Raw genomic sequence first — 25,304 nt, 5'->3', positions numbered from 1 at the left:
CTCCAACTTCCCTTACTCCATGTGAAATGAGGGTTATAGGAGTCAGAGTAAGAAGTCGTCCAGCTCAACATTATTTTGAAATAAAGGCTTGTAGTATAGATGCACTCTGTTATTTCAGAATAACGTCAGTTATTCCAAAATAACACTGCTGTGTAGACATACCCTAAGAGGTGTTTAACTGTGGTTGGGGTGGTAGGCAGCTATGCTGGGACTGTTATGCAGTGGTCTCCAACCTTTTTAACCATAAGATCACATTTTCAATCTAAGTGCAATGTAAGATCTACCTCAAACCCAAATACTCTTGCCCTGCTTCCTTCTTGTCTCTGCTTTGAGGTCCTGCCCCTGCTCCACTCCTTCTCCAAGGCTTCACCCTACTCACTCCATCCCCCGTCTTCCCCCATCTTCAATCGCTTTCACAGGCTGGGGTAAGGAGTTGAAGCACAGGCTCTGGTCTTGGCCTAAAGGGTTCGGCATGTAGGAGGAGCTCCAGCCTCAACCAAGGGCAAGGGTTTGGGATCCAGGAGGAATTTAAAGGTGCAAGCTCTGGGAAGGAGTTTGGGTGCAGGGAGACTCACGTCTGAGGCAGGAGGTTGGGTGCAGGAGGTGGTTCAGGGCTGGGACAGGGTTCAGGGTGCAGCCTCTGGCCATGGTTTCCCATTATTCCCCATTATTGACCAATGGGAGCTGCAGGAGTGGTGGCTGCAGGCAAAGACAGCATATGGAGACCCTCAGCTGTGCTTCTGTCAGGGGCCGCAGGGAGATTCCAGCCACTTCCAGGAACAGCAGTTACCATCAGGATAATGACTCCAGCCATGACGGGTTAGGCATTTTAGAACTCATTACTCAAAGAATTAAATTTAAGCGTAAGAGAGACATGAAAATTTTGAAATGCACAGAGCAGTCAAAAACCAAAACTAAAGCACTTTGCAAGCTGTAAAAGAAGTAACAACCCTCCATGTATGTTGGGTTAGGAGGAGAGTGAAGGACAGTGCGTATGTGTGAGAATAACAGACACATACACTGTGTGTGTGTGTGTGTGTGTGTGTGTGTGTGTGTGTGTGTGTGTGTGTGTGTGTGTGTGTGTGTGTGTGTGAGACAAAGATTAGCATTGCCAAGCTCCCTCCTTCCCCTTCTCTCTATGTGGAGTTGGGGTACAGGAGTGGGAGCAGGAACACCTTGATATCAGCACCCCCACTTCTCCCTTCCACACCCTGCACAGCAAGCAGGAGGCTCTTGGGGGGCAGCTTCAAGGCAGAGGGCAGGACATTGGGTGGAGGGGCAACTGAAGTGCCAGTGCTTGATTGCTTCCTGGCCAATCCAGTCAGGATCACCTGTCAGAGGGAGACCCTGCTACCTTCAGTCTTGATTTAAAATGTTCCTACGATGGACAATCCATCACAGCCCTTGGTAAATTATTGCAAAATGATTAACTATCCTCACTGTTAAAAATGTATGCCTTATTTCCAGTCTAAATATGTCAAGCTTCAACTTCCAGCCACTGGATCTTGTTATAATTTATCTTAGCCCTCTATTATCAAACTTCTTCACCTCATGTAGGTATTTATAGAAAGTCACTCCTTAATCTTTTCTGTGTTAAGCTGAACAGATTCAGCTCCATGAATCTGTTGCTATATGGCATGCCTTTCAATCTTTTAATTGTTCTTGTGACTCTTCTTTGAATTCTCTTCATTTTATCAATATCCTCCTTGAATTGTGGCTACCATAACTGCACAGGGTATTCCAGTACTGCTTGCACCAGTACATATCGAATACAAAAGTAATATACCTTCCCTACTTTTACTCAATATTGCCCAATTTAAAAGTCCAAAAATGACATTGTCCATTTTGACCATAACCCTTTCCAGAGTCACTTCTTCTCAGAGTAGAATCTCCCATCCTGTAAATATTACCAGTTGCGCCCAGTTTACCAATCCAGATCATTCTGTATCTCCTCCCTCACCAATATTCTGTTATCTGCAAACTTTGTCAATACCAATTTTAGCCAGTTATTAATCTACTTGGCTATGCATCGTGTTAATATTATATCTTTCTAGTTTCTTAATCAGTGTCATGTGATACCAAATCAAAGCCTTACAGATATCTAAATCTATGACATCAAACACTTTATCTTTTATGAACTAAACTTGTAATCTCATCAAAAAAGATATTGTTAGTCTGATAAGATTTTTTCCAAAACACAAGTTGATTAGCTTTAATTATATGACCCTCCTTTAATTCTTTTTTAATCATGTGCCATATTAGTTAGTTCACCATTTTTCTAGAGATCACTGTCAGGCCGACAGGCCTATAATTACTTATGTCATCCCATTTATTCTTTTTAAATATTGGCACAACATTAGCTTTGTTGTAGTCTTCTGAAATTTGTACAATCTTCCAAGACTTATTGAACATCAACATTAATGCTTCAGAGAACATTTTAGCCAGGTCTTTCAAAATCCTTCAATACAAGTTATCAAGATGCACGTTTAAAATGTTTAGCATTTGTAGCTGCTGTGTAACATCTTCCTTATTTACTACTGGAAAGGAAAGTATAGTGTCCTCATTGCATGATAGAACCATATCCTCTTGCTTTTTTCCAAATACAGAACAGGAATATTTATTGTAAAAATCTACCTTTCTTTCATTATTATTGACATTTTATCATTCCATCCAATAATGGATAAAAATCATTGTTGGGATTCCTTTTGCTTCTAATGTACTTAAAAGAACCTACCTTTTAGTGTCCTTAATTCTGCTGGCCATAGATTTCTATTTATGTCCTTTCACTTCCTTTGTCAGTTTTCTAATATTCCTATCTTCTGGTTTATATTCATTGCTATCAGCTTCTCTGTATATTGAGTGTTTATATGTTATAGCTGCTATCACAGTCCTATCGCAGTGAATTCATATATATAATGGGGTTGGAGTGCATTTTCTTTGTACTTATAAATGTAATCAAGTCAGGATTATTTGTACCTAAATTATCACTAATTTTGTGATCAATTACTCTTTATCTGTCAAGATGATGATGATGATTCCCCCATTTGGATGCAATTCTTTGAGTGAAGAAATGATTATCTGTAAAATTTAGAAATTCCAAGAATATTTTAGTACTGGTAGTCTAAGATCTCCACCATACCTCACTCAAATTAAAGTCCCCCCATGTACATGCAGCATTTTTGCATTATTATTGACATTCTATCTTTCCATACAGTAATGGATACAAATTATTGTTGGGATTCCTGCTCGCTAGTCTGATTTGATGGTGTGTAGCAGACACCAACTAATGAATATTATCTGTTAGAATAAACTTAAAAAACAACAAATGGTCTGGTAGCACTTTATAGACTAACAAAACATGCTACCAGATCACTTGTTTTTCAAGTTTATCCTGTACAGACTTAACTCGACTACCCCCTGAAGCATCTGTTAGAATGTTGATCTCTAAGCATTCCAGATTGATTGTTTCTGAGTTGTCAGTAACTTGGAAGTAAATAATGCCATTTTGACGTAGTGCCATTCCCGTACCCCTTTTGCTCATATGATCCTTCTTAAATAGATTATAACCAGTGCTTTTAACATTCCAATCATGCAGATCTTCCCACCAGATTTCAGTTACACATCTAAGTCATGCTTATTGAGTTTTGTTTTCTGCTGCTGATAGCCATCAAAACTGTACACTCCTTTGTCCCCATAAAAAGTGGGCCAATGTTCCACAAGAGCAGAACTCTCTACCGTATACCATTTAAGCCAGCAGTTCAGTTGCAGGATCTTTTGTCTCCTGTCTTCTTTCTTCGTGAGATTCAAAGAGTCTCTAGAAAAATCATTTGAACATTCTTCTCCATTAGCATCCCTGAAGTCTTCTGAAATATCATGAAGCAGTGTGGTTACTGCTGATATATACCCTGTCACTAGTGGATCCTTGCCCTGGCACAAATTAATCACTGGTTACTATTTATATTCCAACTTGCCAGAGAGGAGGGCATGTGGTCAGCTACACTCACTGCCATGGTTAAACTGTAGCCCAGAACTGTCGCTTTTTAGACAACAAAATCCAGATCCTATAAGTTGCCAAATATTTCCTTCAACATGGCAAATAACCTTGGTTCCCATGAAGTTATAAGCTGAGCATAATCAGCAACTTACAGCATCAGGAAGGATTTTAAAAGAAACGTGTTTATAGTATGCCATTTTTCCATACAGGTCCTACCGAGCAATATCTTTTCACACCTGCATGGTGCAGTCTTAAAGTCCGCAGTAATATGGAAATCCTGTTGCTGTTAATGAGAATTCTGCACATGCAGAGAGAGCAGAATATTGCAGAACTGAAAAGAGATTTTCCTAGAGTTTGAATCCAAAAGATTGTATTGTTTAAATGTTTATATATTGCAGCTTTTGTAAATTTTCTTTTTATTTTTTCATTTACATTACTTACAATTGGTATTGAGCTGCTAAATCTCTAAATATGATATAAGACCTTCATTTTTTCAGCAGCAATTCAGAGTCAACAAAGAAAGCTACCGTAGTTCTTTTTTAATGTAAAACATTTGTCAGATGCCTATGTAATTCTTCTGATGTGTGATACCTGGAAAAGCGGACACTCGCTTTCTCTCACTCATATGATGATGTGTGTGTGTGTGTGTGAGTATATTAACAGTGATAAGTGTTATATATAAAGAAAGATATGGCAGGTGTTATATGCTGAATATGTGTGAGCATTAGGCCAGGTTCTATTTTCAATTAGAATGATTCTGGATTTACAATTCCATTGATTTCAGTGGATTTATTCCAGTGCTACACTATTGTGACACAGAGCGGAATTTGTCCAATGTTTTTCTCCTTTTTAAACATTTTTATTTTTCGGATGGTGCTCTAGGGGTAACAGAGATAGCACAGGGAAGGCATCTGGCAGCCGGCAAAGCAGTACAGAAAACGAAATGAAATGGACAGACCACCAGAGGCCATGGAGCAGCACGGACTCAGACAGTTCCAATCGCAATTTGAAGCCAGCCATAACAAAGACAGCAAGTTTTGGTGGAATAACTGTTTTGACAAGAGGAGATAGCTCATCAAGTAACAGGAGTACCGGCAAACTGTCTAAAACAGGTAGTTACTACTGTTCTTTTGTGTCTGCCAAGAAAAATGAGTATGATTGTGTTTCTCTGCAGCCATTCTGTATTAAGAATTGCAAGTGGAGTATGTACTTACGCTATTGCTCCATATGTGTGCATGTCTGAATATTGTAACTGGGTTGACAGTGTTTAATTTTAAAATGTGAATAACAAATCCTGATTTTTGGGGGTGAGAAATTTATGCAAAGTGGATTTGTGTATTCATTGTTTTTCATGACAACACTTTTTTTGTTTTTTTTTTCTTGAATGTTGTATGCAATTGCATGATGGTGGCTGCGAAGATTGTTTTTTCTGACAAAACACTTTTTTTTTATTGCACAGAGAATTGAATGTTGTAAAATTTGTCTCCCCTCAAAAATCCAAAGTCCCTTTTTCTGAAACGCAGACTTCTGAAGTGGCCATCTGCCTCTCACAGCGGAGCTTCTGCAGATAGTCAGTTGCCAGTCTGCCTTGCTAAGGTTGAATCAAACAGTGTAAAGGAAGCTAATGCAAATTTTGGATTCTGAAGTCTTTCCATTTTATATTGTAGCTCCAATTAAATGAAATGGCAGTTTGTGTTTTTGTGTTTACCGTTCATGGATACAAGGGAGAATCCTGGTGCACTGATCTATATGACTCCTAACCCTGCCATTTAACTCTTTTATGTGCTTTATATTTTTGTATAATTGTGTAAAATAAATAATGAGCCCATCAGATTCCTTCCTCAGTTTTGGTCATTTGATAAATACAGTACAATCCCAATGATAATCAATACTTAGCTCTTAGTGCTTTTTAGCTTCAAAGTACTTGTCAGACATTAAGTTAATTAACCCCAATTCATCAAACCTCAGTTAGCCAAATACCATTTATCTCCCCTGAGGTTGTGCCATATTATTTGCAGCACTTCAAGCTTTGTGTTCAGGAGCACAGTGAAGATCTGTCAAAAAGCTGAGCTGAGCATTGGACATTTTAACATTTTTCAAGTCCAAGTGTACCAAAGAGTTTTGGCCATGTCTGCATACTTGCCCATTTTCAAAAAACATCACTAGCTCTTTTATAACTTGCTGGTCACGAAGCTGAATGGGAGCCTGAAACAAACTTTTATAAGGTCCTAGTTTCCGATGTCTTTTAAAGCCTGTGGTAGGTGAAGGCTATAGGGTTGTTTGTTTGTTTGCTTGTTTGCTTGTTTGTTTGCTTGTTTTTGTTTTTATGAGCCAAATCCTGAGCTCTTTGTTCAGTTTTTCTCTGTCCTCATCTAGGTGAAATCCCACTGAATTAAGAATTTAATGTAATCTGTGTTAAGACCTCAGAATCTGGCCCAATATAGTCATGCATGTCTAGATTGTATCTGGCTTTATATAGTCATGTAGTTAGCATCTATGGTAGTTATATGACTTCAGTAGTACTTAAATGACTTTGAAAATACTCCCCACATTCTCAGTCTGTATGAATGATAAGTGCATTGAACAGTGCTACACACAATATGTTTGAGCCTGATTCTCAGCTGGTAAGAATTGTCATAGATCCAAGGCTTCAGTAGATTTTTGCATTTTATTCGAATTGAGCCCAATATGCATAAGTTAATGGAAAGGCATAACAGCTCAGTATAATCTGTAGTGCAGTTTTTTATTGACTGCATTTCTCCTCAGCAGACACTGCAGAGACACAAACCACTTGAACAATCAGGGAAATTCAGTCTTGTGCATTTGGACGCATGCGACCTGCAAAAGATTTAACAATTTAAATTGTTTTTATAGTGCTGAAATCAATCATATCAAATGATGCACTTTACAAAAACAAAATCCCTTAAGAATTCTAATAATTTCAGATATATCTGCACTATATACTCACTAACTCCCCACTTTTCAAAGGACAGTGCTTATAATGTATTAAAAACCACTATAGTAATGTTAAAATACTATGTTCTTTGCCAAGTGATTAGGTATTGTAACTGCTTTGGAGGTGTTGAGGTTTTAAAAAAAAATTAAGTGTTTCAATTTGAAAGCTTGTCAAGCCACAGGAAAGGGAAAAGAAACTACATAAAAAGGGGAGGGAAGAAAAGAGCAATACTGGATGTCAAAACAGACTCACACTTTCAAAACTAGGATATAAAGTGAAGCTGTCAGTCACCCTGGAGGTGTCAGGGGAAATAGGGCTAGGGAAAGAAACAGATTCAGATGTTATCACTGAAGTGTTATTTTATGGCAATATAATAGCTGAGACTGACCATTCTAAAAAACTGGAAAAATACTCTTTAATATATTGCTCTCTCCCCTCCAGAGGACACTATGTGGATTCATGAAACAGTCAGTGCCTCCATACACTATTTACATACTGACTAGCCGGTCAAACCTTTACTTTTACCATTCTGAAGTTGTGATATTCACCTTGACATTTTCAGCATTCTGTAAGCAATTTATAGAGAATATTACTAGTACTGCAATATTCTTTCACCAAAAAATTAAGCATTCTACACACAATATTTTAAAATTCTGCATATTTTATTTGTCAAAATAAACTCCAGTTTCAATTTTGATAATTCATTTCATAATACTTGTCCAAGTATGTCAACAATACACACAACAGCAAAAAAGATTGCCCCAGAGTAGAGAGTTAAAGAAACCCCTAACACAATCCATTTCCAGTTGGGGAGCACCTGTGGGAGCATTGTGGGGTCTCCAGAGCCTAGACCGCTCTGCTCCTATCCTACCAGAGCCCAGTTGCAGACACCTCCCAGAGCCTAGACACCCATACCCTGCTTCTCCCTCAGAGCCCAGCTGCAGTGCAGCCCCCAGACACCAGCACCCACCTCCCTACAGAGCTCAGCCACAGGGCAGTTCCAGACCAGACACTTTGCGCGCACACAGTCTAGCCATGGGGCAGCCCACAGGCATCAGCTCTCTCCATCCCTCTCTCAGCCTTTACCGTCCAACCGGGGGGAAATAGTGTGATGTGGCCCTGCCCTTTCTCATCCTTTGCCAGAGCTGGCTGGATCTCCCAGACTCACTCCCTTCCCATGAAGAATAAAGATCAAAGAGCTTGCAACCTTCAGCGCTGCCAAGCTAGGTGCACGGCTCACTGCAGTCTGGGCTCCCCTGGTCCTAGTAATGGCCAAAAATTCTGCAGGGGAGGTAGGGAATTCTACATTATTCTGCATTGTGCTGTGGCACGGAAGTCTCCTGGAGGTAACAGCTAAATGCCATCTTTCAGCAGACATGCAAGGCTTTTTTTTATGGGTTTCTATTGAGATTAGAGACAAATAATGCAGTTAACACATTTGCACTTATGTACAATATACAAGAAACCAGCTTACATTCAACCATAGGTCACATGATTCATCATCACCTAAAAAGATAAAAGATTAAAGGATTGGTAACCATTAAGCAAGACTACAAACACCTGACAATCATCCTGATGCCATAGCGGTGTTATCAACCGAATAATGTCATTTGGAAAAAGAACAAAATTTTAATTAAACCCAGTGTATGCTCAGAGATAATTTGAGGAAAATATTCAATAATACGGTACCAGCCAACACAATAGATTACTGTCCTTATTGGTCTAATTTCTGGTTATTGCCTTGGAGAAAAGGTGGCTGGGAGATGTTTAGTGATGTATAGGAGTCTATCTACAAGATCTGGTGGTCCCTTTTGGCCTCTTTTTTTACTCTGTCTTTTCTGTATCACTTCAGCCATCTGGTCCCACCTTATGTAGGACGTAGAACACACCTTTGTGTTCAGTTACAAAAAACAAAAGGTCAGCAGAGAAATTATGATGCTGTACTCTCAGAATGAAATGAGCTGCTCTATATCCATCCTATGCTGTCTTTCCTTTTTTTACTATTTATTGCATACTGTACTTGTGAAGCTTACTAAAAGAATCCATTTTAATTCAAAAGCACACTTTGTATGTTCAAATATCATGTTACTTGTTGCCTATATATTATGATATGCCACACATTAAGGTATGTAGACAGCTGCATTATTAGAACTATTCATCTAATAATTGTTGGAGGGAGAGATAATAGTTCAACAAATTACTCAAGTCACGTTCCTGTAATTTGTGACATCCACATCTTCAGGTGTTTTAGATGTCGGTAACATAAAAGTCCTCTTTTTCAGATTTGTTTCAGCATGCCTATTTGTGGTGAAATGGATATCCTTGCATGTGGATGTGTGTCTCATGGATATTCAGCTCCTGATCACTTTCATGACAGCAAAATATGGCTATTAGTTGGATGACAACCTTTTCCCTTGCTGTTTACAATCATTTTTGTCATAATAAAAGAAAAAACATGCATTCTATGTATATTTATACGTACGTAACATATTATTTATGTAAAGATTGGCTATTAATAGGAACACACAAACAATATATCTTTATCTTCCTTCTTTATGGTACAAATTTTCCTTTTTACAAGAGTACAGGATAAACACTGGTTGAAAACTATTCTCCCCTCACCTGCAAAGTTACAAACAGTTGGCTGTATTTTAAGCACAGTTACATATGAATAAATCAGTAGTGCCAACAAACTTCATTGGAGCTACTGTTATAACTAGGGTCAAAGATTTAGTTCAGGTTAAGTGCTCTTTTTCAGGTTCTGTGGGGCAAATGCAATCTATACTGCAGGCATTTAAAAGTATTAATCTTTTAGATAAAGAATCCTGTAAATTATGATTGAGTGGCCTGGTTTTTTAACCAGTTTTCTGCTCCTTTATGATTCAGTCAAGATGATGTGGAAAATGTTTCTCCTAATAAACTTGAGAATGCAATGTGTGGGTACCTCCTAAGCCTACCATGCTAAAACATCATTCCTCTTTCCAGAAATGCCAGCTGTGGACAGGTATCACTTTGCAGCAGCACTTGAATACCAAAGTGATAAAAGCAATATAAAGATGAATGATGGCTAGGTGGAACAGATTTTAAAACTAGCATATCAACTTTTCTGGTGCTGTGAAACGGCATCTAAGAGGATGGTACTTACAAAAATGATGAACAGTGTGTCACTGCTGAGAAATTGGCCCCTTAGGGCAAGCAATGAGTGGATAATTATATGGGCCAGCTGGTAAGGAAGGGAGTATTTTTCACTGTTTATAGAGATACCTTTGAAGGATGTAAACAACAAAAAGGTAGATTTAATTAGGCTTGTCCAAGAGGTGAATTTAGGAATAAAGATTAAACCAAGCAAAGGTGAATTTAAGTTGAGCATTTAGGGGAGTTCAAATAGCAAGATCAAATGGACCGTGAAATAGTCACTCAAGGAAAGTGAGGGGAGCCTTGTTTTGTGGGTCTTCTCTTCAGACCTCCCACTCCCCTCTCCTCCACCCCACCCCGCCACAAAGAAACCACTAGTTGTTATTCCTGTTTCTTCCCCATTACCATCACTGTTTGAACTTCACTATCATTGTGGGGTAGTTAGTATATAATTCATACAAGTGTATTGTAATAAGGAAGGGATGGGAATGTCTAGGTTCTTGTTATTCTTATTATGAAACCTTAAACATTTTAGAACTATCAAAAAGCATAAAGGAGAATTATAAAAAGGTGGAGTCACTAATCAGCAAGAGAGGTACCGCTAATGGAAAGAATCAATGGCTATTGGCTATGAAAGACAGGGTGATAGGTGAGCGTGTGGATAGGTAATGTCTGGTTTGCTAGAATCTCAAAATTTCTGGAAAATGGGCAGATCTGATAATGATTCCATCTAAAGCTAGCAAGTCTTTCTTTTCCAGTCTTCAGAATGCTGATTTTTTTTTTCATTCTAACTATAGTACATGTAAAAGCTGCTGATCAATACAGCAAAAGGGAAATGATTTGTATATGCTACCAGACATAAGTGTTTGAATTTAACTGAGACAGAATGGCTAGAGTTGAACAAAATGGTAGGAAATAAGTTGTAATAGTGATGAAATAATCAAAATAGATAACTACTCAAAAGAATCATATAAACATGCTCAAGAGTTGTTAAGCAAAAATATGGAATGGTTCCAGAGTTTCAGAAATTTTTTCCAAAGTTTCAGAAATTTTTTTTGTTTCTTCAAGTTCAATTGTGCAAATGAATGAAAACTGCCTATTGATGTAGAAGAGTAGATCACTGATGATCCTGCTAGTGAGCCAGTTTAAATACCATCACCCTAACTGAAATGTAGCAGTCATGAAATCATAAATCAGTGGCGCTTAAACTGCGGTCTACTGATAGGGTTGCCAGATACTTTCACAAAAAATCCTGAACATGGCAGGGAAAAAAATTGGTTGAGGGAAAAAAGGGGGGGGGGAGGAATGGGGGACCAAACATGTTGACCACTCCCCACCAGATGCAGCAGGGGAAAATGTCCCCGGTGGCCTTCTGTCCGAGAAAAACAGAAAATACTGGACATTTTACATGTCGAGTATTTTCTGGTTTTTTTTACCTGACAGAAGACGCAATTACTAGACTGTCCGGGTGAAAACTGGACACCTGGCAACCCTATCTATGGACCACTTATGGTCCATGGCTGCCTTCCTGGTGGTCTGCAGCTTGAGCTCCACTTGCCCCCCTTCTACTGTCCCTTCCCCTCTCCACAGGAGGAACCCTGCGCTGGTGCTCCAGCCTTTGGCCTCTCCCCACATCCCCATGAGGTTTAAGCACCAGCACTGGCTTCCTTCTGGGAGGGGAGGAGTCCTGAGCCTTCGATCCGCCTCGGGGGAGGGGAGGGGAAATGCTGATCCAGAAGCAGCAGCTCTCCAGGAAACTCTGGGTCAATGTACAACTGCCTGGAGGCTTTCCCTGTTACTCCCTTTGGCCAGAATCTGGCCAACAGGAGTAGCAGGAGACTGTGCCTGAGACATGGTGCCTGGGTGTAGTGCGGGGCACAAAAGCAAGTAAGTGTCCGCACCCTACCAGGCTCCTGACCCCACAGCCACAATCCGCTCCTGTACCCTTCTCACTGGCCAGACACCTCCCCTCCAGCTTGTTCCTATGCCTTGCTTCCTGGCCAGACACCCTGTCCCCACCCTGCTTCTACACCCTCCCTCCTGACCCAAGACTGCACCTTCCCTTCTTCTTATCACCTGCCCCCTGGCCAGACACCCTACTTCCAGCCTGCTCCTACACCTCACCTCCTGCCCAGATCTTACACCCCACCTCCCACCCCAATCCTGTGTCCCCTTTCCCTATCCCACTCACTGGCAGCTCTGTCCTGCACACTGAACCCCTCACTTTTGTCACCACCCCCGAGCCTGAGGGGGATCCACAAAATCCACTAACCTCAAAACTCCAGAAGAGTAAATCTGGCCCATGAGACTCCCTGTCCCTCCCCCTCACCCCATGTCGCTGGAGCACCAGAGAAGTGAGGTATCTCAGTTGGGTGCCATAACAGTGAGGGTTGTGTGGGGGGTTGCTTCTCACAGGTGTGGTCCCCAACTGATTTGTCTGTGGGTCTGTGGCTGCCAATCCAAAAATGTTTCCTCACCCATGCCATAAATAAAAAAAACACAATGAATTCTTTTGTGTTGGACATAAATTAATATTTTACTTTTTTTAAAATGTTTGATAAACTAACTTGAGAAAGGTAAAGCACTTAATATTAAATTATTAAATAGATTTCCTTTTTTACTGGTTAAATTAAACCATTCTCCTGAGCTGCAGCACTGGTAAAATAGCTGGGGCATAATTCTGTAATTAATGGTGAGTTTCTATTAGCAACTGATGGCCCATGGAAAAGTTTGCATTGAGCCAGGTGGGCCAAAAAGTTTGAGAACCACTGACATAAGTGCTTGTTCCCTTTCAAACTAGGTCTCCAGCCTTAATGGCAGTTCTTTAGTATCAACTTAATTCAAGAGCACTCTCTATTTATTCTTCAATACTCACAAAATGGTAAAGATCAATCTGTGATGATGCCTTAAGAACATCTGAAAGAGAAAGATCTGAACTTCATAATCTTCTTTTACACGAACCATATTGCCTTCAATGTAGCATAAAATGAGCAATTTAAAGAATCCATGTCAGGGCCAATTGGCATTACTTAAAATGTTTTAGTCATAATACAAAAATCTCTTGATTTACTTTGTCCTTGATAGAGGCCTCTAAACAGTTTTTATATTACAGATCCATTATGAGATACTGCTAGTGAGCAAAAAAGAGCAAAAAACTAAAACATGAACTAAAAGAAAGAACCAACACTGAAATTAATGCAAGGTAGCTGGTCATATATGGGGAAAAATCTAATAATTCTATATATTCTATTAAGAGAAAAAATATGTTCCTGCTTACTACTATTGAATTTGCATCTGAAAAACTGAAATGAGCAGAATATTGTCTCCAAGTTGGAAGAATTCTTGCATGGCACATTCATCATCTGAGGAGGCATCTATAGGCAAAATGATAAAATGAAGCAACTTCTCAGGAGTAAACATTCTAAATTTCTGATGTGAAGATTTTCAGCAAACTATGTAAACCTTTCTTGGTTGGAGATGTACAGTTTCCAAATACATTGTGGAAATTTTTCTGAAACTTCCATTAGTCTGTTGGTTACTTGTTGGTTGATTGCCTGACTGATTTAAAAAAGAGGGTTTTGTGCCCCTGCAGGCCTATGGCAGTCGGTGGAATCTTCAGAAAGATTGTTGTTTCTTTGTTTGCTTTCAGTTATGTATGTTGAAACTTTCCAGGAGCATGAAAATGACCTTGATGAAAACTCAGATTTTACACAACAGGGGACTCCACAGAGATGCCCTGTATTTACAAAAGCTACTGCAGAAAGGTTTGACAGGTTACACGATGTTGCTACTACTGCTGCAGTTTCAGTGAAAATCTGGACTGATCTAATTGTTAACAGAGAAATGGACCCAAACAAGAACAAAAGTGAAAAATGATTCAGGGAAACTATAGAAGGTGTTACTAATCCCACATGAATGATCCTCAATGTAAAAGTATTATAGGAAGAAAACACTGATGGAATATAATCCTAAATTCATTCTTTATTTATTTCCCTTTGGAAGTCAAAATTGCAGATCCAGATATATTTGTGAAGGGAGTTGTGTGAGTTTGTTGCATTGAAATTTTGGAAAAATTGTCAAAGTAAAAATCAGAGATGATTGGATAGTTTTATTCAGAACTTTGACTATTTTAAAACACCTTCACTATTGCCATTTGAGCATTACTGGATTGTGGTTTACCATATTTGCATTGTCTAGAAGCTTTTTATTAGTTCAAAAGCAAGTAAGTTGCTAATATTGTAAATATCTAGCAGTGAATATGGAAAAACAATACACCTATCCAGTTAGTAGGCCGGGAATTCAATTGCTGTGTTTTTGCTTATGGAATTGTAAACTTTTTACATTTGGGAAGAATATGCCTTTTATGTATGATGAATAAATGTGACAGTGAAGCAAATCACATAGCATGTATTCTGTGTTCTTTTTCATTATTTGGTGAAAGAGGGAAGTACTTTTCAGAGGGGAGGGGGAGAAGGAGGTTGTGTAGGTGGGTTTAAATCCCAATAGTTCTGCTTAAAATTAAGTTTGCTGGAGCACATACCATAAGGAGACTTCGCAGTCTGATGAGTTAGGGGATTGATTACATAGTAAATACTTTCCATCTTTAAAATGTTTTATTACATGAAAGAAACAGCTTGAATGGAAGGCCTGGCTTCCTTCATAACTTTGATTCTGTCTTTCAGGTTCAGAGTCTTCCAGCAGCGCTGGCTCCTCAGGATCGCTGTCACGAACACATCAGCCTCTCCAAAGTGCATCCATTGTCCCTGGAGTGACAGCCAGCCCTTCAGGCAATGTTTCCTATACAGAGAATGGAATGAATGGCCAGGTAGCACCGAGCAACACCAGCTATATCATACTTCCACTTGAAGCTGCAGGGATACCACCTGGCAGTATCCTCCTCAATCCACACACAGGTCAGTCTGACATTCTGCCATCTCACGTTGCTTTTTTTTTAGGAAACACTGCCAACAGCATCACATACAAAAATAGAATGTCACCAGTCTGCAAAGCAGCAGCTGCTAGCACTGCCTTATTAGTGGGGAAATATCTACTTTGGTTTGGAAATCAGATTTGTTTGGATGTTTTTACAGCTGTGAGCAAATATATGATGGCTTTGCAAAGGCTCTGCACCATGGCTAAGAAAGACAAAAAGCATGTCAATATAATTTTACCACGTTGGTTTCCACTAACAGCTAAGGTCCCAATCTTGCAGAGTGCTGAGTACTCTGTTCCCATTGTCTTCCCGCTGCTTCCAATGGAGGGCATTCAGCATCTTCCAGGATCGGGAACTCTGAGTATGGGCACTTTGGAAAGGACCAACATACAATATCCAACACCATAGAAGTTTAGCATGATAACAGAAGAACAAGATTTGGAGGCTCAGTTTGAATTAGCTGCCAAGAGTTTGTATTCCTACCCAAGCTATTTGGTCAGCTAGGGTCTGCGTATTTAAGCTGAAAGTTGTATGCATACAGGCATGTTTGTATCTTGGTATCTCTACTTCTGCTTCTAACTGGAATGAAGCAGCATGAAAGCAAACAAGGAAATATGAAACACTGGGCATAAAAGTTCATCTAACTATTTGTTAACCTCCAAAACATTTGAGTGTGCTTTTGAGTTGTTGAGAGATGAATTCTAAGGAATTTCTTGCTCTCATTCCCCCACAGTAATCTGCAAACATTATGAGAGGGTTTGGGAGATGAGGACTGTATAGTTGCCTCAGTGATTTGTGTCCATTTCAGCGATCATGATTGACATGTTCTCTGGCTCTCAGTCTGCATTGCATACATTCTGTCTCCTTTAGCTGAGTTCTATTAGTTAGAGAATATTTAAAAAAGCAAACAAAGCATTACCATTTCCCACTATACTGGGAACTGATGCCTGTTTTCAAAAGGTCTTGGAAGAGCATTAAAGAGCTTTTAGTTCAGGAATGTAATTTGTTGTCTCTCTCTTTATGTTAAATAAAAATCAACATTAACCCAGAAATCTTCTTCCTCAGCACTGGAAATATTTTCTTAGTCAGGATAATGAGAAGAAACTGAGAGCTGAGAAGTTTAATAAAACCATTATCTTGAAAAATCACATTAAACCAAGCTTCCCATAATAACTTTAGAAGTTAATCACATGTGAGGCTCATCAAGACAGTTCAGCATTTGTTACATGCAGATAAATATGTTCAGTTCATATTTCTATCATGGGATTCATTTAATAACTTCTTATTGGTGTCTCCAGTCTGATTATTCTCAATAGAACCTGTAAACTTTACAAGATATTTCTCAACACCTTCTATGATGTCAGCAATGATCATTCTCTCTCTCATGTATTCCGTCTTTCCTCCAGCTCTTTTTCTTCACTTCATGCCCAAGAAGTTTGCTGATTTTTTTTTTTTTTTGTGAAAGGTTTTTGTATGCAGCAATATCACCTTTGCTTTCCCTACACTCCACTCCACTCATTATATCAGTTCATTTTCATCTTCCTTGTGACTTCTCCTGCCACCCGTTTTGGCATCATCCCTTCAACAATTTAAAACATTTTGTTTCTGATTTGTTCCTTTACACTTTGACTTCTCCATCATCCCTTGCTCTCTAGGATAAAGGAATAATTAATTCTTCAGTGTTTGGAAATGTCTTCCCTTCCATTTCATGAGGTGGATATAGACTTGGGCTGAGGAGGCATGAAATGACTCTCTGTGGCCTGCCCTCTGCCTTTTGGGGGGATCAAGCTGCATGGTTGGGGTCAAAAGTGTTCTCTTGCTGCTCTCCATGCCCTTCTTCTTCTTTTTCAAGCAGTTTAGTCAGTGTCCCTTTCCATTCTGAGTGAAACACATGGCGAGCATGCAACCTGGAGCAGTCAGGCTACATTTCCCTGAAAGATGATTAGCTCCTCAGTCTGGCCGAGTGTGCCAGAACTTGGACGTAAGAAACATAAATGGATTTTGAACAGCTTGAGCAGGTTGTGGAAAGAATTGGATATTGATGTGTGATTAGGAGAGACTGGCTGGGCAGTGAAAGAAAAGTACCTAATGTAGAACAGCCTTGCTTCAGTCAGGAGTCATGGGAGTCTTGTGATGTTCAGGTGAGAAACTCTATAGTTCAGGGGTTCCCAAACTTTTTGACACTGGGACCAGTAAATCCATTCATGAGCTTTCGGAGGACTAGTAACATTCATTTGCATATTTGCACATTCATTAAGCAAATTACGAATATGCAAATATGGTGTTTTTGGTCCTCCCAAAGCCCCCAGAGCCAGCTTTAGCAAAGCTTTTGATACGGCCACCCACAATATTCTTACCAGCAAGTTAAGGGAATATGGATTGGAAAAATGGACTGTAATCCAATAAAACCCTGCACCACCACATCATATATTGAAAAGGGGCTCATTTATTTTCAGAAAGCTGACACCATCTTTGGAATTTTTTATCCATATTCTCATTCCGGATGGTGAATGCACCAGGTTCTCTCCATTCTGACACATTGTAGTGCCTTTAAACCTCACTGTCAGCAGTGGGGATATTTAAAAGGCACTGCTTTTACATTTTTATTCAGAATTTGCGTGCTCCCTGAACTGTCCTGCTCACCGCTGGCTGATTCTTCCCCTCCCACCCAGGCCAGCCCGGCTGTCTCTGCCAGCCGATTCTCTCCTGATCTCTCCTGGCAAGCCCTGCTGCTCCCACGAGCTGGTTTCCCGCGATCTCCCCTGGCCCAGCCCCACTGCTCCTGCCCCCCCCCCCCAGCCAGCCCTGCTTCTGCCAGCCGGTTCTCCCCCTCCCCACTGCGAGATCCCCTGGCCAGCCCCACTGCCCACCCTCCCCGCTAGCCCTGCTTCCGCCAACCAGTTCCCCAGCCAGCCCTGCGGTCTGCCCCAGCCAGACTCACTGCCCCAGCCAGCCTCACTGCCCCCTCAAGCCGGTTCCCACCCCCGTGATCTCCCCTGGCCAGCCCCACTGCCCACCTTCCCCGCCAGCCCTGCCATGTGATCTCCCCCAGCCAGCTTCACTGCCCCCGCCAGCCGGTTCCCACTCGTGTGATCTCCCCTGGCCAGCCCTGCTTCTGCCGGCCAGTTCCCTCCCTATCTCCACTGGGCACCTCCACTGCCCTGACCCTGCTTCCCTGTGGCCCATATCCAACCCCTCCTCCCCCCTCCACAGCCAGCAATAAGAGCTCACCTGGTAACCCTCACTATGCCTCTGCTGTGAGCCTGAAACATATGGCTGCATCTGCCCAGCCTGGCTGAGGGCTTGAGGAACCCAGCGCTGAAGGGGCAGTCCGGGAGCCCGGAACATCCTGGCAGCCATGCTGAGGCCCGGTATTTTTTTCCCGAGGCCCGGTACCGGGCCGTGGCCCGTGGTTTGGGAAACGCTGCTATAGTTCATTATCCGGTCTGTAATCCATACAGTTTACCTGCATTTTCCTCTCCCTCCGAAATCTCAGTTAGCTACCTGAAATTTTAAACAGAAAGGGGCAAAAAACTGAAATTGCGCTACATTTTCACACACAAGAATCCAAGTGTTTATGGGAATACAACTGTCTTATTGCCCTTGCTATTTACAATGTTGTTTCCTGCTTTTTCTCTCCCCAAAATTGAAAATAAAAAGCAAAAGGCAAAAAGACTTTCTGCAAACAGAAAACTTCCAACTAATTCAGCAATATGCTTACGTTGAATGAAGTCCAATCTTCATTATAAACGAGGGGAAAATTTTGGCCCCTGCATTCAAAGACTTTTTTAGGGCTTTTGCTTGTGGATTTGTAGAATGGTCTCCTACGGTCACTTAGAATATTGTTCTCAAAAGTTTAGTGCCTTATTTCTGGCCTGTGAAACTACCTTCAATTAGCAGGGATTTTTTCCCTATTTGAACTACAATACATTAAACATAATTTTATGGTTTGCTTTCCGTTTACATAGGGTTTGTGTAGACTACAGGGTTTTGTCGACAAAACTATACCTGTGTCTACACTACCACCGAGATCTGTCGACATAATGTCGACAGAACTCGGCAGTTTTGTCGATGGCAGTAAACCTCATTCTATGAGGAATAACGCCTTTTGTCAACAGAGTTCTGTTGACAGAAGGTGTTATTGCATCTACACGGTCCTTTGCGTCTACACTCTCGCGTCGACAAAGCAGCTTGCTTTATAGACACTCTTTGTCGACTGAAACTTTGTCGACAATATCTGTCGACAAAGCCTTTGTCGACAAAAGCCTGTAGTCTAGACGTACCCATAAAGACCAAATTGGGCCTGAATATTCTCTATTCCCAATGTTAGTTCTAGGGTGAAATTTCAGCATTAATTTCTTTCTTTCAGCTTCTAACCAAAACATCTGGACATACTTTGCATAGTCAATATAACCTTCCTCTCATCTATGCATAGGGGGCAGGAGGGAGAGGAGGGAAGTCTACTGAAACATAAGTGCATCCTGGCAGATATGAAGGGGTTAAGAATTAAGCTTCCTTTATGTCATGCAATGCTGTAGAGTGCATGCACACCTCTACTTTCAATCAGTTATGTAATTGCACGCTGCACTGCAGATCTATAATTTACCAGTCTAGTCCCATTTTGTGCTCTACTCTGGTGTATACAGATGCTGATATATTTTTTGGTCTCACCTCAATGTCTGTGTATGCTCCTGTATTTAAGAATCTTTAGTAGTGGCCTGAGAACAAACCTGAAATGTCTTTGTGATCAGAATTCAGTAGGAGTCTCTCTAATCTTTCCACTGGGGTTGTCATTCTCTTGTTGCATGCAGAAGGGTATGGATATTGACTGAGGTACAAACATGTAGTCAGAAGTACCACTCAGGCAGGGATCCTGTGTACAGAGGTGCATTAAATCTTTCTGGTAGAAGAAAAATGGTGAGTTACACCTTAAAGTGCTATTAACTGACAGGTGCTAACAGGCTCAGCAGCAAAAAAACAGATAGCAGCTGCTTTAGCTGGAGGCATTGTGAGCTAGGAGCACTTTACTGCTGAAGATCAATTAGTAAAACAAGAGAGCTGCCTCTAACTATGTGCCTGTCTAGTTTCTTTTAGTGGATGCTGTGTTCAGGAAAGTATTCAGCAAATTAAGCATATGTTGTTTCAGGCCAACCATTTGTAAATCCTGATGGTACACCTGCAATATACAACCCTCCCAGTGGCCAGCAGCCAATTAGGAGCCAGCTCGTGGGACAATCTCAGCAGCAGCCTTCATCCCAACAGCAGCAGCAAGTTCAGCAACCCCAGCAGCAAATTGCAGGTCACCTTGTTACACAGGTATGGCAAGCTTTCATCAAGGCTGGGGTGATTGGGTGTGTTCACTTTCCCCATAGAGCAGCTATAATCTCAAAAAAGCAACTAGACAAAATGTCAGAATGGCTTTTTTTTTTTAAATAACTATCAAGAGAAAAGCTATCAAATATTTTCAGGGTGGATAGAATGACTAGAAAGATTGTAATTTTGAAAATGATTATTAAACGAGGTTGTGTATGTCTGAAAAATCTCTAGATTTCATTTGAAAACATTGAAATGTGACTAAAAGCCCTAATTATTCTTTCTTAGACAGATGCAATATGTAATTTTGTAAAGGCCTTGATCTTTTGCAGAGTACCTTGTAATACTCACAGCTTATATTGTTAACTGTTTCTAACTTCAGATTAGTTACTTTTCACAGTTTGTTTATGGTGTGTGTGTGTGTGTGTACACATACTGAAAATGATGTAATAATAATACTATTAATATGGTCCCCTAATTTTGCTCTGCTGAGTGTTTAATTACCACATTTTTATTCTCTACTTCTCAGTCTGCTGAGGTTCAAATGTGGGACAAAAGAAAAGTCCTTAAAGGCCCAATACTGGACCCAGTTAGTTTGATATAACTTCTATCTGACTGAGGACAACATTGAAACCTATTAATAATAGTGCTGGAAGCCTTAATCATTACAGTCAGTGTAAATAATATATTGGCACAAATTGAGCCCTCTCTCTGTAATCAGCCTTTCTCATAGTAAAAGGGGACTTTTTACATGACAAAGAATGTATTCATTGAGATTTAAGATTAAGCTCTTCTCAGTAATTTATAACAGAAAAGCAAGGGCAGAATTTCAGGAAGTTGGGGGAAGAGGGGCAGCAGCTGTGCACTCCAGGATGTGGCTTGCTTTTCATCCTGTTCCACAGATGCTAAGGGAGTGAGGGAAAAGTACTTGCATTCTGTGCATGCCTCTCACACCGGAAGGGAGCTCGCCAGCCACATGTGAGAGGCATGCACAGAATGCAAGTACTTTACCCTCACTCCCTTAGCATCCAGGGAACGGGATGAAAAACAAGCTGCTTTCTGGAGCACACGACAGCTGCCCCCCCCTTTTGCTCTCCCAAAATTCCACCCTTGCAGAAAAGGCAGAATAGAACTAACCTTGTGTAGGACACATGAAAATGAGAGACTAAAATGAGAGGAATGCTAAAACTCATTCATTTTACCTAAATATTTCCTCCAAAGTAATTTAATAATCTCAGGTTTGTTGTTGTTTTTCAGCCACTGCGTACACAATAGCTTTATAGTCATTGGTTTTCAACTTGTGAATCACTCTGGGTTTTAAATCAGTCATTAAGGCTGCATCTAGACTACAAGCCTCTCAAGCAGATTTTTCGAAAAAGCACAGTTTGCATTCAATTGCGCCTATTTTCAAAAGAGGCGTTATTCTTCGTAAAATGAGGTTTACCATGATTGAAAAAACTGCCATGTTCTTTCAATTTACTTTCAAAAGAACGTGGCTGCAGTCTAGACACAGGTGAAGTTTTTTCAAAAAAACCCTGTAGTCTAGATACACCCTAAGAGAAAAATTCCTATTTGTGCTTATGCAGTGCTTTCCTTCTATAAGTTATGCGCAGAACTTTGCTTCAACATTGTAGCACATTAATACTTGAACAAAATCATGGTTACTTTGTAATCATCTCATGAACTTGAAAGGCTTTTAGTCAACGGAACACAGTAACAAAGAATCACATAACGGAGGGACCAAAATGCAAGTTTAAAGTCACAGTAATTGATCTATTATCTTTACCTGACGGTGGCTCACCTTCATTGCTGGAGCTTTAGTTAGCAATAACAGTATTTTGCTATTATCTATGTCTTGGAGGGTTGTATTTCTTGTCTCATGTTATTTTGTAACCTGTGCAGGCTTTGCAGCCATCTTCCCAGTCAGTCCAATATCCAGCGGTTTCTTATCCACCCCAGCATCTCCTGCCAGTCTCTCCAACGCAGCAGTTTCCTGTGGTAATACAGATTTTTATTTATTTTTGTGGTGATTGTTGATGTGTCTGAGGTGAGCATGTGTATGGCTGGCAGCAGTGTATAGGAATGTAGGGCATCTCCTGTTAAGGTTTTTGCAAATCTCTCTTTTACTCAACACTTCCAGAATAACTTAACATTTTATATCCTCAAAATCTGGAGGAAAACCTCCTATGGATGCAGTGTGATGTATTTAAAGACTTGTGTGATGTATTTAATTAGGAATCTATAGAAACCATTGTACAGGCAGTCCTCGAGTTACGCGGATCCGACTTATGTCGGATCCGCAGTTACAAACGGGGCCCTTCCTCTCCCTGGTCTCCAGCAGACCAGGGAGAGGAAGCAAAGCGGCGGAACACGTGGGCAGTGGACAGCCCAGACGCGTCTGGGCTGTCAGCTGCTCGCGTGCTTCCGCGGCTTTGCTCTGCTTTGCTCCCCGTCCCCCTGGTCTGCAGACCAGGGGGACGGGGAGCAAAGCAGAGCAAAGCCGCGGAGCCCGAGGGCAGCAGGACAGCCACGGCGCGTCTGGGCTGTCCCGCTGCCCCCGTGCTCTGCGGCTTTGCTCCGGACGCCTGTGGAACAGCAGCTGGGGCGCTGCCGGTTGGTCCCGTAGCGCCGCTCTGGGCGCTACTGGACCAACCCGGCAGCACGCCAGCTGCTCTGCCCCAGGCGTCCTGATTCAGCCACTGCTGGTCAGATTCAGCAGCGGCTGAATCAGGACGCCTGGGGCAGAGCAGCTTGGGTGCTGCTGGGTTGGTCCAGTAGCACCGAGGAGCGGCGGCGCTACTGGACCAACCCAGCAGCACCCCAGCTGCTCTGCCCCAGGCGTCCCCAAGTCAGCCGCTGCTGAAACTGACCAGTGGCTGACTACAGGAAGCCCCTGCCCCGGGCTTCCTGGAATCAGCCACTGATCAGTTTCAGCAGCAGCTGACTTGGGGATGCCTGGGGTTCTTAAGTTGAATCTGTATGTAAGTCAGAACTGGCGTCCAGATTCAGCCGCTGTTGAAACTGATCAGTTTCAGCAGCGGCTGAATCTGGACGCCAGTTCCGACTTGCATTCAGATTCAACTTAAGAACAAACCTACAGTCCCTATCTTGTACGTAACCCGGGGACTGCCTGTACTTTAACTGCATTTGTTGGCTTAATCCATGATCATACTGAGCACTTCGATAACAGAATATTTGTGAAAGAGCTGCAGCTCTTGAGGCACGTGCTATATGGTGCACCATGAAAAAGCACACGGACATGGAGGGAAAAAAAAGAGTATGCCTCTGGAATCTGAATCTGGCCTGATGCTTACAAGATTAAAATTATTCTACTCTAGAATGAAGCTGACATTTTAATGGGCAGTAGAGGATTATTTTTTTCTCTTTCTTTCTTATTTGTGGCTCATATCACCAAGCTAGAGATATCACTCACTTGGTCGTGCTAAAAGAGGGAAACAAAATGGACTAGGCCTTTGGTGCCAAAATAATACTTCTAATTCATAGCAGAAAAGCTCTACCTTTAAAAGCTGAGTAACAACCTATTCTACACATCCACATGCACTGAAAACCCTGTAGAAAAAATTGTTCTTATGCACAGCAGATGCTAGCACCAATGACACGTATGGGGCCATCAACCTCATGGTGTCTCGTTCATAAAATGGGTAGAAGTAGATTAATAATAGCTAATTCCTCATTTTTCTCCTTGTGAATTGTCATATTTAAAAAAAAATTGTTTAAAAAATTGTTTTAAACTATTTGCCATCCAATCAATGAAAGATATGGATGGTCAGCATTTGTGAAATTCAGTCAACTAACTCAGATATCTAAGTATGGGTGCAGGAGCCTGGTTTTAGGCATGCGTGACCAGATCCTGGCAAACCGTTTTGAGAAAATGACCCATGATATTTTTTTCTAGTGTAAGACTTAAATGAGATTTCTACATGTGACTGTGAATTTGAAATTTAACTTTCAAACAAATATTCTGTTGTATTCATTTAAAAAATCCACACTTCCTTTTCAAAAGCCTTACCAATAATAGCATTATGATAGCAGATTATTGGAACATGATCATGGTAAGGATACAAACCCAATCCAAGCAAATTCATTTACAAATTCATGAGAATATTTGAGGAAAAAATCTTTACAGTGTTTCCCCCCCTTCATTAACAGGGCACAAGCAAGCAATTGGGGAACGTAGTCTGCATGCTTATGTACAAAGCACTGATAGTGTATTCTTGTTTCTCAATGGAACAAATCTTTCTTCAGGCTGTTTCCTTTCAGAATTCAAGTAAATATTAAGACAATTGGACTTATATATAGGCAAAGCTATCTGGGGCCAGATTTTTAAATGTCGGTGGGCCTTAGGCCTCTAAATACCCTTTTAGAATCTCACCTTAAATCCTCATAGAGTCCTATTGAAGGCAACAGAATTCTGTCCAGGCATAGAGCTCTGCTTACATGGATCCTTCTGTAAGGTTAGGGCCTGTTGTTATTTTTACATCATTATGCACTTTAAGGGTGTAATCTGACTCCACTGAACACAAGCAAAGCTTTGCCATTGGCTTAATTGGGGCCAGGATTTCACCTTATATGCCCACTAGGTATGTTGGTCCCTGCCCTATCTTGATGGTGGCCCTAAGACAGGACTTTATTACGTGTTTATTAATACCAATGACTTAAAAAGTCTTTAACTAGCAGTTGAGAGCTGCAAACTGTTCAATCTCCAGTTTATGTATTTTTGCCTAATAATGTGTTAAGATGCATGGGCTGAGATAGTCATAGAAAACAAGGATGCCCCAATCACATCGAATTTCCCTTGGGATCCTTATAGAATCACAACTGTAGTCATCATAGTATCCTTGGTTAAGGAATTCTGTGTTTGCAGAATTGGGGGGGAGGGGTGGGCGGGACCCATCTTGAAAAGCAGTGCTAGTGTCCCTTTGAAAGCTGTAGCGTCCACTACTCTTTAAAAA

At 41.0% G+C, this 25,304-nt stretch overlaps 1 protein-coding gene across 8 annotated transcripts in view; it reads left to right on the top strand.

The window, feature by feature from the left end:
* The window catches only part of ARPP21 (cAMP regulated phosphoprotein 21), a 263,033-nt gene that overhangs the window by 172,597 nt on the left and 65,132 nt on the right, over positions 1–25,304 (top strand). For all 8 annotated transcript variants that reach the window (XM_014574051.3, XM_014574047.3, XM_075921806.1 and 5 more), the window contains 4 exons: positions 4,877–5,106; positions 14,768–14,998; positions 20,165–20,334; positions 22,234–22,329. In XM_014574051.3, the coding sequence (XP_014429537.1) occupies positions 4,877–5,106; positions 14,768–14,998; positions 20,165–20,334; positions 22,234–22,329 (727 nt within the window). The remainder of the gene's footprint in view (positions 1–4,876; positions 5,107–14,767; positions 14,999–20,164; positions 20,335–22,233; positions 22,330–25,304) is intronic.

The sequence above is a fragment of the Pelodiscus sinensis genome, chromosome 2 (assembly GCF_049634645.1).
Source record: "Pelodiscus sinensis isolate JC-2024 chromosome 2, ASM4963464v1, whole genome shotgun sequence".
NCBI lineage: Eukaryota > Metazoa > Chordata > Testudines > Trionychidae > Pelodiscus > Pelodiscus sinensis.
Note: the sequence above shows the minus strand (reverse complement) of the source record. Positions and strands in the feature narration are given on the sequence as shown.